Source organism: Diorhabda sublineata, chromosome 4 (assembly GCF_026230105.1).
Source record: "Diorhabda sublineata isolate icDioSubl1.1 chromosome 4, icDioSubl1.1, whole genome shotgun sequence".
Lineage (NCBI taxonomy): Eukaryota > Metazoa > Arthropoda > Insecta > Coleoptera > Chrysomelidae > Diorhabda > Diorhabda sublineata.
Window position 1 is genome coordinate 10,451,079 of NC_079477.1, and position 14,243 is coordinate 10,465,321.

Genomic DNA, 14,243 nt, shown 5'->3' on the forward strand with positions numbered 1-14,243 from the left:
GAACTGCAATCATTGCTTGAATAAATAACAGACAGCTCATTTCGTTATCGTTCTCTATCAAGTGTGTGATAGTAGGAACATGCAGAAGTGAGTTTTCTCCAGGAAATTTGCAGCAATACTCTGAAAAGTTTTTCGAATAGAAGGGTGATGTAACTACTAGATCATCATTAGAGTTGAATCGATATTTTGCACAATTTTAAATAATATCATAAATAAACATCTAAATTTCCAAAAAAAATACATGTACTTGAGAACTTGTGAAAGCATGTTAGAATATAATTTTCAATTAGTGGGCATAGGAATGTATGGAGTGGGCAAAAGTACAATTTTTAAATTAATGCTTGAATGCCAGCTTCTTCATAACTATGTGCAATCATTTTATTAGATGAATTTTCAATGATAATAGTTAAAATTGTTTTTTGTAAATGCTACTACATTGCATCTTTCACCCTCTCGAAGATACTTGAAAATAATTACTAGTTGAGATTCTGCAACGATGTCCGTAGTTTCATCCGCCATGATCGCAAAAAAGTAAATTTATCAATTTCCTCATTTGTTTGTTCCGACTTCCAGCATACACTGTAGCGCATCTTCCTGTTTTTCTTTAGGTTTCTGAACAATGAAGAATATTTTAGGTAATTACTTAGAGTTGTATTTGATAATATGTAAATTTTATTGAGAGTATCGCTTTCATTATTTTCGCTGAGAGCTAGCTATAATGTTCCACAAAATTCAATATAACTATATATACAATGATAAATCTATTTGTTGACACATTTTCATTATGCCTCTTAATATTCAATCAATAAGTTAAATCTAATTGAGTTACGCTATGGGTTGATACTAATAACGTATATTCCATGTGATTATAGAGATGGCTTTTTGAGTTTCAGAGTCTTTTTATCTTCAAGCTTAAGTGTACCATATCCTTGCAACCTATTTATGTCCAAGCTATATCGCCATCAAACAGCACAAAGGGAAAACAATATAATGCATATTTTGTTTAGAGACAGAAAGATTTTGGCATAAATAGCTTAAGTAAGTTTTCTGGCGTAGCTAGTTTCTATGTTCACAGAAGTTTTTCTTATAATATTGTTTACTAATTTTACAATATATATTCAACAAACTTCTTGTTTTTATCAAGTTAAAAATAACATTTATATTACCCAAAACCACACACACTCCATTATAGTATATTGTAATTCATTTCCTTAAGAATCTGACAGTTCGTGAATAAGCAAGAAAGCTATTAACTAAGCATGTTAAAACACGTTGTCCTGTACTGAATTTTGCGATTTTTTCCAGTTAATTCACGCCACTATTTTAGACCGCCTGGAATATAACGTAGATGATTGTAGGTCATGAATAGAGCGCGCAGAGCACGTATGTATATCCCAGATGATTAATAATACTGAATCAACGTGAAGTGGAAGGTAGGTGAAATAATCAACTGATTGATATTACTTAACGTTGTTCGTTGGTATTTCTTTGTTTGTGAAGGTATTATAAGACGAAATATTGAAGATTCTGCTTTGGAAAATTGAAAATGTTCTATTAGTTTACATTTTCTTTATTCAAGTAATGTAACTATCATTTTTTTAGTTTCCTTTTTTCATCAGAGCTGTGCAGCACCTATGCACTAACCGCCCCTGATAATTATTATAGTGGCGACATATCACTAGTTGCCATCATGGCACGATTTATATTGTCTTGTTAATGTTCACGGAATGCTGGTTTTGAATTTTTATTAAAAAAATTAGAAATTGTATAGCTCAACTTCACTATAACCCATAAACAGTAATTTTGAATTTTGCGTAAAGTCGAAAAATACAAGTTGTATATAAATATGGTAATATATTTTAGTGGAAATGAGGTAAACATAGTATCATAAAATTTAAAACAATTCACGATTCTATTATCCACTTCGAGCTGCTCTCATCCCAATTTTTCATCTATGACTAAAAGAATTTCGGAGTAAATTTCATCTGCTTTTTTGTGGCTTCCTCGTACAACATTTTAGTACTTTTCCTAATTCTAGAAATAGCGAGAAGTCACTTGGTGGTAAATATGGTAGATAAACAGAAAGACTTTTAGCGTCCAAAAGCTCGTAAATCCGAAACGACTTGTGTCATTCCGCGTTGTTATGTTGAAAAAAACTATTGGTCCATTTTTCAGATCCCCTCTTTGTACGCATCCTTTTATAACATTCGTAGCTTACAGTTTTTCATATTGGAACCAACTCCGATTGCAATATACGTTCACATTCAAAGAAAACCTTAATCATGTCCTGGATGTACGTCTTTTATTGACGAGTTTTTTTAGAGCCAGGTGGGTCACTGAATATTTTACAATTCAAACTACTCTTTCCTGTAACGATTTTGTAAAAAAAATATGTTGAAATAATTTGTTTTGCAGCCTACAAAGCCCACAAATATTCAATTCCGCTTTACACTCATTTTCATCCGATTTTACCATTTGTAAACAGTCTTAAAAATATTCTATATTATGATGTAGATTTCAACATTTCGCCAGATGCTTTGATACTCTTTTCAACTTTAAACTTATGCGTTGTTTCAATTTCATACTGACTTCAGATACTGCTAACACGAGATGACTAAATCTGTTATAATAGCAGACTGATCAGTTGGAACGGGTTGAAACTTGTAACAGCTTATTTCAACACTTGATTGTATGAGATATAATTGCCACAATAAAAATCCATTGACTGTTTTTTTCGATTACACCTCTTATTGTGATACGCAGCCCTCTATTATAATTGTGGAATGTTTTTCAATGTGGAAATAGTGCTCAGTATACTAATCAAGAGTAACTGTTTGCGAACAACATCGAAACACAACATTTGATTATGATACCTCTCAAAAAATATCAACATAATTATGTCGCTGTGGAGATAGAGACTGAAGCAAGAGAATTTTCAAGGTACTGCAGCTCACAGAAACTTAGCTATTCGAAAAGTGATACTCTTTTGTTATTATTTGTTATAAAATTGTGATGAATGGATTTCGTTTATAATCGCTACTCTACGTTGCTGCGTTGGAAATTTTTCAAATAGTATTATATGAAAATCAACGACATAAATCGATAGATGTAAATGAAGAATATTCAAAATCAAAGAAGAAATTCTAGTTAAATATAGGCGTACAAGTTTTAGTGTCACATCTAATAGAAAGCATCAGCAGTAACAGAAAGAAAGAAAGAAACGAAAATGTCTGTTTTTATTAATTGAAAAATTCATTACTTCAAGTACTAAATCCCTATAATTTTCACTTTCCATTTGATATTTGACGTGCCTATAAGATAATATCACAAGATTAATCCTAAAAGTATTTAGTATACCTTCGTATTTCCACATTTTGTATTATTCGGTGAGTAGAATATTTCAAAGTAGCAACATTTAATTGAATAACAAGCTGCCATCGATGATTCAACATAGTTTTGGATATCTGTTTTCGGAATTACCTTCAGTGCATTCGTTGTACTCGTATTAGTTTTAATTGTCTCTTTTTTCTGGAAAATGTGTCCATTGAGTGGTATCTTCACCAGAGAAGTAGCCGGAAGTTGCAGTGTCTACGTCGGAAGTGTACGGAGGATGTCATATTGTATATGCAAATTGCATCTTCTTTTTTCGCGAGGTAAACGGTGCGTGGGCGAGGGGAGCCTAATGTGGTTGGATAGTTGCACTCATAAAGTTTTAATACCCATGAGTCACTTCGACGGAAAGCGTCGCGCTTTTTATGTTCAAACGTTTTACAAGAACGGTCGTTCATAGTCTTGACAAAGCGAAATAATTAAAATACGAGTATGGTTTTGAAGAGACCGGTTCCACGCTTAAGCCATCAGCAAAAGGTCGTCCAAGAATGTCTAAGACCACAGACAATATTAATAGGATGAAGGAGTCAGTACGAGAAAATCTGGGTCCTAAACCGACAAAAATATCGTTATTGGGCCAAAAAAAGTCCAAAAATGACACATCAAAAACCACTGTATATTCCGAAAGTAACGGTATGTTTCCTGCCTCAAACATAAAGTATATATGAAATGGCAGCTATTGTGCCCGATTTATTGACAACAGTTATCACAAATCTGTGTTCGCGTTTAGAGGAGTGCTGTCTTCGAGAGGACTATCATTTAGATGATGTTATTTAAAAAAAACTCCATTTAATTACCCAACAACAAACCTCGTATTGTTATTGTCTATTAACTATTTTCAATGATAAAGGTGATTTGTTGTTTCACTGTTGAATTCTATAATACTTTTTTTTGCCTCTTGATATCGATTTTACACTTTTCTCATAAAATTTATCGTTATCAAATTTATTTTATCCCAGTGTGAAAAAAACTCCCTCAAGCCATGTTCCCCACCTTGTAATTACTGGTTAAGTTGGCAAAGATATACCGAAAAACTTTCTTTATATATTTGCACCCTCAATGATGCCTTTGAAAAACTTTTCCCAGGAGATTTATAAAATTATACACCGACGGAAACTGATTTCTTATTTCACAACTGTAATGATCTAAGTTGCGATAAAAAAAACATGCCACCATCTGTACACATTTGAGCTTTTTCATGGATGGTATAGTATAGAATAGAAATAAGTTGGGTAAATGATATTTTATTAATATATTTCTAATAGAATTATTATTTAAGAGATAAATTGGGCAAGAAGGTCAATAAATATAAAATATCTTACCCATTGGTCATTTAAACCATATTTATGTAGCAACAGGCGACAATATTGTAGTGAGATTCCATTGAATTAGAAAATGTTACACTCATCAAATTCATTGAAGAAATATTATAGGAAAAGGAAATTAATGTTATTCATGTGATTTAGTTAATACGGGCAATCTCGATTTAGATTAGTCTTGATTGACTGGTAGGCCTGAGACTAATTCTGTTACCCTTTATTTTCCATAATTTGACAACTTCGTTAACTATCTCTTTTTTCCTTTTTATACTTACTTCAAGTATTTTCAACTCAATAATCTTCAATAAGCTGCTTTTTACTTTTTATATTTTTTATCGAGCTATTTCTTTGTGATGCTTCTTAGCATTTAAGGTGATGTTTTCGATAAGGCACTTTTCACAATAGTTGTCTTTTGCCAGTCTCCATTTCTGAAATCTTGTGCCAGCAATTATATAGCCAGTGATCACTCAAATGGTCTTTTGGATTAAGTGTATTGTAAATCTTCTGTTCTTAAGGCTACCTGACAGTCTGTGTCGATTGTATTGATTCTGTTAGAGTCGCTATTTTTCTCTATTTGTATAGGAACTTTCTTTATTGCGTAGAATGCCGCTTGAATTATATCACATCCAGTTTGTTTGACTTCTGGATGTTCAGTTCCTTTGAATACACACCAGTTCCTGTTCCGGAAGGAAGAATAATATTCCTGTGCACATGGAGAGTCCTCATCCCATAACATTCATACAATATGATATCTCTTCTAATACATTTTTTATGATGTCAATAATTGTTTGAGGGTCTCTACTCATTTCAAGAACATAACTAATAGAACAGAACAGCTTTCTGTCGTGTTTTATATTGATGATATAAATTAGTAATTTAGGAAAGTTAGTTAAGTCTAGTGTTTAAATAGATTAAATAAGTAGAAGACATAGTATGTAAATTTACTCCACCAATAGAAATAGTATAGATGAATAAGAAAAACATTACATTGGTGTCAAATGTAGGGTATTGTAAATAAATATAAATAGCTAAGAGACTTGGTGACCTGAATGTGACGGAACTGAAAACCGAACTGGAGCATCGCGAGTTGGAAACGTTCGGTAAGAAGATTGAATTAGTAAAAAGAGTGAAAGTGGCACTGGTAAGTGAAGGCTATGATCCATAAACATTTTTATTCGAAAACTTTGCTTCCATCTTGATCTTGTCGATTTCTATTATGAATTATAATATTTGGACTTTGAAAAACGGTATCTCTGCTATTATCGACGAGAAGATTTCGACATTGAAAAACGATGTTTCTGTCAATACGGATGACAAGATTTCGATTATGAAAAACCGTATTTCGACAAATGTAGACGAGACGATTTCTACCATGAAAGACGATATTTCAAGTTTGAAAAACAATATCTCTGCCAATATTGACGAGAAGAGTTTCACCAGGAAGGAAGATATTTCGACCATGAAGAGCGATCTTCCCGCCGATATTCTAACATTAAAAGTTGACATTCCTGCTCAGTAAGACATAAAAATGAATCAGATATCATTCCCCAGCGCAATAAATCCGAATATAAGGAAGCCGTAGTTTTAAGAGCTACAGTGGTTCAATGAATTTCAAGACCTACCGCGATGTGCGGGAAATGCTTCAAAGCCTCCGCGATCATGTTTTGGGAGCTAACGTGAAGAAAATGTCTATGGCCAATATAGCGAGTAACCAGTTGTATTGGCGAGTCATCAGAAACATAGTAGATAGATATTCCTGAATAAAGCGGTTGACATATTAGCAGCATTTGCAGCTATCCACCCCGTCATCAGTACCTAGTGAAGACGGTGCCTTGTTATTTTTATATAACCGGAAAGTACAGGAACGGGCTCAGTTACCGATTTGAATATCAAGTCAAGTGAAGCTGGTCACCACAGTCATCTGGTCATCACAGTTTGTTTTCACCACAGCCACGATGTGTTTACTTTGTTTTTCTCTTAGATCTAATTCCTAAGAAGGTTTTTTTATTCATTTCTTTTATCTTTTTATTTTTTAGAATGATTAAGATACTCGTTTTAGTTATATAAAGGAGTTTGCTTAGCGGAGTTATTCCTAGTCATTGTAAATATTACACAATGCCGAATAATTTATCCAAAAACAGTTCATAAATATGAAAATCCTAAGTAATTTGGAAATTATCCGAAGCCATTTAGAAAATCTTTATAGAGTGTCTAAACACAAAGTTGAGGATTATTCCATTAATTTAGAAAATGTTAGTTACACTCATCAAATTCATTGGAGAAATATGATAGGAAAAGAAAATTAAAGTTATTCAAAGCTTTGAAAACGAAGTAACCAGAGATTTGAGATGTAGTGATAACGGGGTGTAGGTTTTAATCAAAATGAGGCTAATTTCTGAGAATTGGAACAGTGGAGCATAATATCCTCACAATTTTGATTTGATTTTAAAGTATTTGAACACTTCAGATCGTCTCAAAACTCAAAACACTCACTTATTTTTTTTCCCGCAATATTTGCAATCTATAACAATAATTACAATAAGCAAATTATGTGACAACACTATAGAAATTGACATGCTCGAAAGAGATCCACTGATTACTTTCTCTTACAGCTATAATTAATAACTAGATTAATTAGATTTGGCTATTGGCAACACACTAACTCGTTAAAACCTATTAATTAGATCGTAAGGAATATGCTTTTGAGTCTAAGCTGAACTGTTGGTTGCAACATTAGGTTAGATACCAGTCTGTTTGGATGGATGCTTAACCTATTTTTATAACTTATGGATAAGTTTTTTAATTCCGCTTTAACCGTTGGCAGATGGAGGTCACAAGTTATGACAAAGATTGGTACAAACCATGGAGCATTTACGATAATTCGTAGTATCTTCGATTCATAGGTCCATATGGATTTGAGGATTGCTTTGTAGATCAGTACTTTGTTTTTTAAAGACAAATGGGATTTCCTACCTATAAGCCAGTATCAATTCTTTAGTTTCAAACCCAATTGTTTGTGTTTGGTGACTATGTGTTTACTCCAGGTTACTCGCTTGTCCAGGTGCATCTCAAGATATTTGATATCATCACCCTGTGGTAGGGCTTCTGGGCATTTGCCTTTACGGTTGGTGAAGGTTACCTGTACTGATTTCGATTTGTTCTTCTGCCATGTAGCCATGTAGCTGCTAATACATCATTGTTAGTTGGTAAATCTGCCGTGAGGATGATGTAAATCAGCTGCCCCTTGAGGAACGTTATTTAATTTACTTAAAATGGATGTATTTTTTGTTCTTAAAATTCTATTTTTAATAACAAGCTCACTTTAGCCGCAATCATTTATTGAAATAAGCATTTTAGTTTCCACAGGGAACTGAATATTTCTTGCACAAACACAAACTTTTAATGCATGATAAAATATGATACAGCCTGCATTTGGGAAATAATATATTATGTATATCATTTGTTCAGGATTAATTTTATTTAGATACCTTCCTTGTACACTAAATTCGGATCGAAATTTTCATCGAAGGCGAAAAAATATTTCACATTATACTATAATAGTATATAATGAAGCTTTCTGGTGTGTGACTGTCAAAAATGCTGTTAGTTTTTTATGCCTAATCAAATATTCTCTGGGCGTTATTGTCAATTTTAATTTCTAGTGTACAATGATCTTAATACTTGTACCGGGTGTCCCAATAAAAATGGCTCTCGGTAACCGTTTAAAGTACAGCTTCGAAAAAAAAAAATTATAACAAAAGTGACCTCAAAAAAAACCTGGAAATTATTTACAGAGTTGTGTATTATTCAAGAAATTCAGCGTATATTTGATTCTACAAGTTTTAGTCTATCTCTTCAAATAAGAGGTGGGGGGAAGCGGGAACTATATTATGAAAAAACGCCTGTAAGTCCAGTTCTACTTAACATATCTATGAAAACTTAGCCTTTTAAAGAGAGCTCCTTTCTACCAATGTAAGAGTTATAATTTCGAAACAACCTAATGAGAAACTCCTCAAAATTGTCTCTCCTTGTTCTATTAATAATAGCTCCAATTATTATGTCAATATTACTTATGCTGTCACCGGGAAACTGCGCTATGGAAGTTAAAATGGAAATATAACTTAAGGTACCTCGCTAGTCAATTTCTGCTCTCGAAATACTCTGAATGGCGTTTGGTATTCTCTCTATAATGTTATCTCTAGTAGTGGGTCTAATTGCACAAACAAGGTCTTTAATCTTTAACCCAGAGATAGAATTCTAAGACGGTTAAGTCTGGTGACTTGACTGGCCAAAAAATAGGCCTCTACGCCCTATCCACCTATCAGAGTAACCATTATCTAAAAATTCTCTAACTTGTCTGGAGAAATGCGCCGGACACCAATCGTGCTGAAACAACATAGACCTACGGGTTGCTAGTGATATATCTTCTAGAAGAAGTGGTAATTCATCCCTTATAAAATTCAGGTACCTTTCCCCGTTAATTGCGTTATTAAAAATAAAATGTCCAATTATTTGACCATCTACAATACAACCATTCACCGACCATCACCACAGATACTGAACTTCTTCCATCCAGCGTGGATTATTCTGTGACCAATAGTGCATATTATGCCGGTTAACCGTACCGTCACCACTAAATGTAGCTTCGTCTGACCACAAAATACGTGACAGCAATTGAGGGTCGTCATATACCATATGTAGTAACCAGTTGCAATAATCCAACCTTCTGTCGTAATCACGATCAACCAATTGTTGATGCAGTACTAAATGATACGGATGAAATCTAAAAGAAATACAATGTCCTACTAAATATCTTTCCGGAATGATGAATAAATTATTATGTTAGCATATAACCATGCCCACAAATAATATTATGCGGGTATATTTTGTTTAAGAAACATATCTTTGTACATCATTATTTTCCTGTGTCCTGTCAAAATACATTGAACGTTGGTTCTGCTCATTCCCAAGTCCCTACTTATTGCTTTAATATTTAAATGCGGGTTAAATTGCACATATGCCAAAACATTTATTGTGTTCTCCTCTGAACAAACTCTGCCGCATCTTTTAAATACAGGAAGATTTACATTTCCAGTCGTTCTTAAACGGTATATGAGTCGATGAAAAACTACCAGGATGACGTCTTTGGGGATATTGTATGGCATATTCCCCTCCAGTAACAGTTGCATTTCTCATACATTCAAAGTAAATGCCTATCATATCAAATGCTTCTTCGTTTTTAAGAATCATCTTAGATATAACTTTTAAGTAAATATCGAATTTAAGTTTATTAAATTGACACAAGACATATCTGTTTGTTTTGTTTCTTTCATGGCCCACTATTTGTTTTTATATATTTCCATTTTAACTTCCATAACGCAGTTTCCCGGTGACAGCATAAGTAATATTGACATAATAATTGGAACTATTATTAATAGAACAAGGAAAAACAATTTTGAGGAGTAAAAAAATGTTAAAATCCGTTCAGTCAACCCGGAGTAATTTATGTTTAAAGGAAAGTGCTTAAAATTTACACATTTCTTAGGATAACTCGTAATAGATAGACATGCGGTTTTCGCTATTCTGTTGCTAATTTGGTCTATTTTTATATTCCTTAATTAAAACTCCATGTTTCCATTCAACATTATTCAAGGAAATAAAAATAAATAAATAGCGCCCTCTAGCGTATACGTTTCTCATTAGGTTGTTTTAAAATTATAACTCTTACATTGGTAGAAAGGAGCTCTCAAATCAAATCAAATATACGCTGAATTTCTTGAAGAATACGATAATCATAGTTTAAATACATCTTAATTAGGCAAAATTTGTGAATTATTCATTTTATAATTTTTGGTATTTAATTACGCCCTCTGTAAATAATTTGCAGGTTTTTCTCGAGGTCACTTTTGTTATAAATTTTTTATAAGCTGTACTATAAACGCTTCTCCAGATATGGCCGAGAGCCATTCTTATTGGGACACCCGGTACGAGCAGCATTGAAAGTACTGATTGATCAGTCCGAGGTATTCTGACTTGATACTACGGCAGGCATCAATAGCGAAACAGATTAATATTTTTTTAAAGCGCAATTGTGTGCTGTTGCAGACTTATTACCTCACATTGTAGTTTGGATAGTAGATTAATTCCATAACAGTAATTAAGTTTGTTCTATGATCAGAATTATTCTTTTCAATACTACATAATCATCAATAAATTTTCTTCCAACTTTAAAGGTGGGCTTGATTTATTTAATAGACGGATTGAAAAGTAAATGTAAAACCTGGGGCTCTAATTTTTCCTAATAATAATGCTAAGAGCTCTGAGTATATTCATCTAAATTGTTAATTTTTATCAAATTAAGTTCCTAAAAATTACTATTCAATCTCTCTATAATTATTTCCAAAATTTCTGTTGAATGATATTCAGTAGTTAGGTGAACTGAACAACTCTTTTAAATAACTATTTTCACAAATTCGATTTGAAAAAAAAATGTAGTGGATCATTTTTCAAACATAAATGAAACTTACACTTACTACTGAACTCCTTTTGGAATCCTTATCAATGGATGACTTCTGCTGCAAATGTCTGCTAAGAGCAAACATTTCAGCCAATCGGGACCTAGTTTTTGATTGAGGAGGATTGATCGGGGCTACTTGTTGAGGGTTTCTTTTTCTCATCGGAAATACGAGATGCTCAATATCTGGAGTATATCTGAAATGAAAGAAAAATATTGAAGGTCACACTAACTTACGGAATTATTAAGAAATATGTTGTCCGGAAATCTGACCCTAACTAGATGAATAAAATTATTGAGCAATTCGCTATTATAATTATTTCATCTCACATTCACTAAATGCTTCTCACTATTATATCTAGTGTAATGAAATAATAGCTAAATTTTCTGTATTGCTCAGTATATACTAATTGAATTGTTTTGTATTGATCATACATTCTATGGAATTTTACGCATTAGTACATGTAATTATACATACCCCAATAGCAGTAGAAAAAATAGGGAACGCTCAGCTTTTCTCATTTGTGTTGAGATGGAGGGCGTGAGTGGGAAATAATATATTATGCGACATATGAGGAAAGTACTTTTCACGCCTGTTGAATTTCGTGCACAAACCAGTGAGAAATGTCCCTTCCTCATATGTTGCACACTACACTTTTTCCACAACTGCTCAAATTTGAACATTACAAGTAAAATGAATGAAAATTTATCTCCATGATTAGTAAAACTTTTTATCATAATACTAAAGTACCCTATTTCTAAAATGTTGAGTATTTTATGAAAAATTATAGTAGGTTCGACTGTTTTTCAATAGAGTGGATGATTTTATTGGTTAAGTTGATTTTGTTTTTATTTCCCCGACGGATTCTTCTAAGAAGGCACTAGATAGCCACTGCAGTCCTCAAATAAAAATACCCAATAATTACAAAAATCTGAGATAATCCAAGAAAAAAACAAACTTAATTCTTAAAACAATTCCTCAATTCCTTCTAGAAGAACGTACGCTTATTCGTAAATACTCCTTATCGGGATTTCCATAAAAAATCTCTTCAATTAGTCGTTGTCAATTTGTTTGATTTTTTGGAGCCGTGATTGTCGGACTTTTTTTCATAAATTTAAAAATGAAAGTTATTTTTGATACGTAGTTATATCAATGTTATTTTTCAAACTGAAAGTGATTCGTAACATTCAATATTGTTACCAAAGTGTAGTCGCCCGGAAAAGATTTTATTTTTGTATTTCTACTCCACTTTATTAAGTTTCCGTATGCCAATTTATACTTTTTTCTATAAATTTGCGACAACAAATCTAAACTTACTTTAACAGCATTTTTATAATATTTCTGGCAAAGTATTAGTGAAAACGCCTTTACTGTCAGTATCCATATTATGTACTATAAATATAAAGGGTGTCTCATAAATATTGTCGTTTTCCAATCTTCACTTTATTGATGTAATAATCATACAAACAGAAAGCTTCGATATTCTAGGATATCAACTCAACGATAACAAGTTATTTGAGACCTTGATAAAACTATACTCTAGGCTACGATGCAAAAAATTATCGCACTGCATTTTCAACATCTATTGGAGTCAAATTGTTCTCCACGCAGGAAGTTCGCCATGGATCTGGTAATCAAATCCAAGAAGTCAATGCACCTTTCACTTGTAATTTCCTTTTGTACATAACGCCGACGATAAGTACCGAATATGTTCTGAAAACATAAAAAAAATTGCCGGCGTTTCGATAACAACTCGTTCAAAACTCTGCACAATTATTATTGCTTCCATCTTTCCGAATGAAAAGAGTAGATCTTTGTAGATTGTAGGTTTTAGATCGGTTGAGTTGGTTTGAGATCGGTTGAATATTTATTTATTATTTATTTATTTATAATGTCATACAAGGATTTAAAATTTGAAAATAGACCTTCAAATATTAGTCATTAAGCATCAGATATTTGTAATAACAATAATTTTATAGACTGGAGCAAGAAAGCTATTGTCAATACTTTTTTTTTAACATTTTTCGTTGGTTTAATATATTTGAATACATAGAAGATTTCAAATCTTATAGTTTAAAGAGAATTTTACCTCATCCATACAAAGTATGCGGAGCTTCAACCATGCACATTCGAGACATGCTTTTTTAAATTTTTTAAATTGCAAATATACGAAACGTTAGAAAGAAATTAATTTGACACCATTGTAAAAGATATAACGAAATATTTTAATAACCGAACTCGAAAGTATTATCTGAGACAAGATTTTCTAGCTCCATCGGTTGGAAATCCAGAAATGTTGCAGAATCCTATATCGATAACTCTATGACTAACAAAATAAAAATTTTAGAAAATGTAGTAGAATTGAATAGAGAAGAGGTAGATGTTTTTGGAGCCTATCGAAATTACTTAAAAGTAAACTGCTGTTAAAAAATACGAAGATAAGAATATACAAAGTCATAATATAGAGAGTTTTATTGTATGGAGCTGAGGTATGGACACTAACAAAACACAACCAGAATAAGTTAATAACATTTGAAAATAAAATATTAAGGAGGATATATGGGCCAGTTTTCGAAGAAGAAGTATGGAAAATACTGAAAATCAGAGATAATGATAAGAAGTAGAAGAATTTGGTTGCTGGGTCATGTAACGAGAAGGGGTGAAAAGACATCAATAAGAAGAGTGTGGAGAGGTCAACCAGAAGGGAGATGCCCACTGGAAAGACCAAGAGCAAGATCGAAGAACCAAGTAGCTGAAGATGTAAGGAGACTGGGTAGAGAAGTAGGCATGGCTGAGGATAGAAAATTATGGAGGAAACTTGTTGGCGAGGCCAAAAATCAACTAGGATGTAAGTGGCCACAGTAGTAGTAGTAGTAGTAGAATTGATTCAGCCGCCAGTGCCACTAGAACCTGTGAAGTTCTGTAGAAGATCAGTGCATTTCTCAGTCAACTTCGGTTCCAGATACTAAAATTGTTGAAATATAACTTAATGAATGCATCTACATTTGAATCTCTTCCA

General features: G+C 32.7%; 1 protein-coding gene across 1 annotated transcript in view; it reads right to left on the reverse strand.

The window, feature by feature from the left end:
• Positions 1-14,243, reverse strand: part of LOC130442988 (serine/arginine repetitive matrix protein 1-like) — a 137,494-nt gene that overhangs the window by 43,647 nt on the left and 79,604 nt on the right. The window contains exon 3 of the mRNA XM_056777418.1: positions 11,237-11,420. Coding sequence (XP_056633396.1) covers positions 11,237-11,420 — 184 coding nt within the window. The remainder of the gene's footprint in view (positions 1-11,236; positions 11,421-14,243) is intronic.